This window comes from Otolemur garnettii, unplaced genomic scaffold (genome assembly GCF_000181295.1).
Source record: "Otolemur garnettii isolate 467f Iridium unplaced genomic scaffold, OtoGar3 scaffold00016, whole genome shotgun sequence".
NCBI lineage: Eukaryota > Metazoa > Chordata > Mammalia > Primates > Galagidae > Otolemur > Otolemur garnettii.
The window spans coordinates 10,272,793-10,276,110 of NW_003852411.1; the positions used below are offsets into that span (position 1 = coordinate 10,272,793).

At 47.6% G+C, this 3,318-nt stretch overlaps 1 protein-coding gene across 3 annotated transcripts in view; it reads left to right on the top strand.

The window, feature by feature from the left end:
• The first annotated feature begins 2,195 nt into the window (after positions 1–2,195).
• The window catches only part of NCF2 (neutrophil cytosolic factor 2), a 31,718-nt gene continuing 30,595 nt past the window's right edge, over positions 2,196–3,318 (top strand). Inside the window, exons 1-2 of one of the 3 annotated variants that reach the window (XM_023510761.1) lie at positions 2,248–2,257; positions 2,430–2,633. In XM_023510761.1, coding sequence (XP_023366529.1) covers positions 2,460–2,633 — 174 coding nt within the window. In that variant the 5' untranslated portion in view covers positions 2,248–2,257; positions 2,430–2,459. Of the gene's footprint in view, positions 2,634–3,318 lie in introns of all 3 variants that reach the window. The other 2 variants (XM_023510760.1, XM_023510762.1) reach the window with 2 other exon arrangements.

The window sequence follows — 3,318 nt, forward strand, 5'->3', positions numbered from 1 at the left end:
AGCTGGGACCACAGGCGCCCGCCACAACGCCCGGCCATTTCTTGGTTGCAGCCGTCACTGTTTTCTGGGTCCTGGCGGGGGATTCGAACCCGCCACCCCAGGTGTACGTGGCTGGCGCCCCAGCCGGTCGAGCCACAGGCGCCGAGCCTCCACTGAATGTTTAAACAGGGGGCGTGATGTAATCTGGCCTGTGGTGTTTTTTCTTTACTGATAAAGAATTCCATTAATTTTTTTTGGCTTAGTAAATATGGACATTTATTATGTCATATAACAAAAGGTCTAGAGACCAGGCAGTCTCCAGAACTAATTGACTTAATGGCTCAATTATGTCATCAAAGACCCCCATTCTTCCTGCTTTGTGTTTTCAAAGCTCAATCTAGATGGAGGGGCAAGGAGATCTTTGGAGCCTAGAATGTTAGCCCATAAGATGAGGGTGGTTTGCCCTGGGTGGCCCCATGAAAGGCAAAGGAACGTGGACAGAGCCCAACATGAACGGTATTGCTAGTACCTGGGGAATACAAGAATGGTTTAATCCTGAGACTTCCTCCTGAAGTGTACAGTCTATTTGAGGTGCTGAGACACACAACTCTAACCTGGTGAAGAGTAATTAAAGGCCATGGGGGAGGTGTAGAGAAGGAGATGCAGGAGTTCAGAAAAAGGTGAGATCATGGGTTTGGAGGTTTGGGGGAGGCACTGGAGAGTAGCATTTTAAGGAAGGTGACACTGATACTTGGGCAGGGCACTAAGGGTGTACAAAGTGGTTTGAAGGTGCAGACATGGGAAAGAGCAGCCCAGGAGGAGGGTCTAGACTGAGGTAAGGCACAGATGCAGGAAATGAAGGCACGGGGGAGAAGAGCAAGCAGTACAGTTGTGGAATTGTGAATCGTTGGGGAGACCAGGCTAGAAAAAGTCTTGGAGGTCAGACGAAGGAGCATTCTGAGTGTTAGGTAGGATAATAAACACAAAGGAAAGAAGACTTTTTAAATAAGTCTAACTTAGCTATGAATCTACTTATCTTTCCTAGGAATAATTAATGTGTCATTCAAGTTTTTCCTTTTTATAGAGATGGTGCCTCCCTATGTTGCCCAGGCATGGGCCTGTAATCTCACCTACTCAGGAGGACTGCTTGAGTCTAGGAGTTTGAGGTTGCACAAGCTATGATCACAATAGTATCACAATAGTTATCACAAGCTATGATCACAATACTGCACAATACCTATCACACAATAGGTATCACAAGCTATGATCACAATACTGCACTCTAGCTGGCCTGACAGCAAATCTGTCACAAAAACAACAACAAAAGGGCCTTGAAGGATGAGTAGGAGTTTGCCTGGCAAAAAGTTAGGTGGAATGGACTTCTAAACACAAGAAATGGTCTGTGTAAGGACACACGTACCCGTCTTCTTAATTCTCATACCTTCAAACCTACGATCCCTGTGGAGTATACATTTTTAAGTTTTATTTCCAGGCTTTTAGGGGAAGTCTGGTGGTAATGAATGAGTCTGCTTAGTTGCTACAAAGCGAGAGTTCACATCCAAGTATTTGACGCTCATACACATGCATTTTTACCGAACAAGAAGCGAGGATTCTAGTAAATCAAATTGGCTACCCCCAGTATCCTTAATTATTCCTCAGGGAGGTTTTACTGACATACACTTTTCCAAAGCAACAAGGAAAAGAATCTTAAATTGGTTTTGTCAGAGACTAGTAAACTCATTAGTTGTCAATGCAGGCCCATCATCGCTTCGGGAGAAGTCCTAACTCACTGTCATATGCAAATGCCCCCAATCTTGGCATTTGTAGGAAATTGGTCTCCTCTAAACTTCCACAAAGTTCATAAAATTTATTTCAGACTCAGATGGACAACTGAGACCATCCTGTCTCAAAAACTTGTGAATTACTAATTTTAGCTCCTGATAAAACCCAACGTGTCAATTTAGTGTAAGGGAGTATGAGAAAGTGAGGGAGGCATCCACGTGAGACTGGAAAGACCTATGCTCTCCAGCACCCTCACATAACGCGGTGTGGAAACCGATGCCTGGCAAGACGCACGGAGCTGCCAAGGTCACCCGCGTCTGGGGGCAGAAGGAGGGTGGGAGACAGAGAGGAAGAGTCTGGGGACAGAGCAGAAGCAGTTTGGGGAACTGATCCATCCAGCCAGCATCTGCTGTACTTCCTCTCTCCTCCGCACTCCGCCCCCACCAGCCTCTTTCTCTTTCCTTTTCTCCCTCAGGGTAGAGATAGGTAGGGTTAGGTCAGTTGCCCAAAGGTGGGGACATTTCCTGATGCCTTTGCAACACTGAGATGTTGTCTTAAGAGAGGCTGGGCCCCATTCTGGCACCAGGCCTGGAAGGTGAACACCGGGGGGCCACCGGGACAGTGTGCTGGGGGGGACACCCAGGCCGTCCTCTCTTCTCTCCTGGCAGCTCTCTCAGCCTCTAGCTTTCCACTTGACCATGGCCCTGGCTGAGGTCATCAGCCTCTGGAATGAAGGGGTGCTGGCAGCCGACAAGAAGGACTGGAAGGGGGCCCTGGACGCCTTCAGCGCAGTCCAAGACCCCCACTCCCGGATTTGCTTCAACATCGGCTGCATGCACACGATCCTGGGAAACATGCTGGAGGCGGAGAAGGTGAGTGCAGGTGCCCCTTCCCGGCCTCCCCTGTGCCTAGTGATTATGGCTTTGAACTCGGTTACACTTTAGAAATCCAGGGAGCTTTAAAAGAAACACAGATGCTCAGGCTTGATTGACTTTGTCTGGGACGGGCTTGGGCAGCCTCAGTTTAAAAGCTGCCCAGTTGGTTGCAGTGGGCAGCTGGGGTTGCCGCCTCCCTACTCCATCTACTGAGTTCAAATCAGGCTATAATGGTTCTTTAGCACTTCTATGAAGACTCCACTAGTTATATTTTCTTCAAAGAACTCCTGCTGGACTCAGGATCTCTGTCTGTCTCACCACTTTGCACCTGGTTATATGACACCCCAAAAGGCTTGCCAAGAATATTGTGCGTGCGTCAGCTTTGCCTCCCCAATTGATTGAGGGGAGGCACTTAACAAAAATAGGTTTTATCTCAAGTGGCAATTCGGATCAATTATGTGGAGGGACTCTTAAGGATTTTGAGGCTAACCATAGGAAATCATACCACGACTAATGAGTGATGTCTGCCAAGGGCACGGTGTGGCATCCATTAGGGTCTTTTTCCAAATATGTTTTTTTTTTTTTTAATTTTTTTTTTTTTTTGAGACAGAGCCTCAAGCTATCCCCCTGGGTAGAGTGCCATGGCATCATAGCTCACAGCAATCTCCAACTCCTGGGCTCA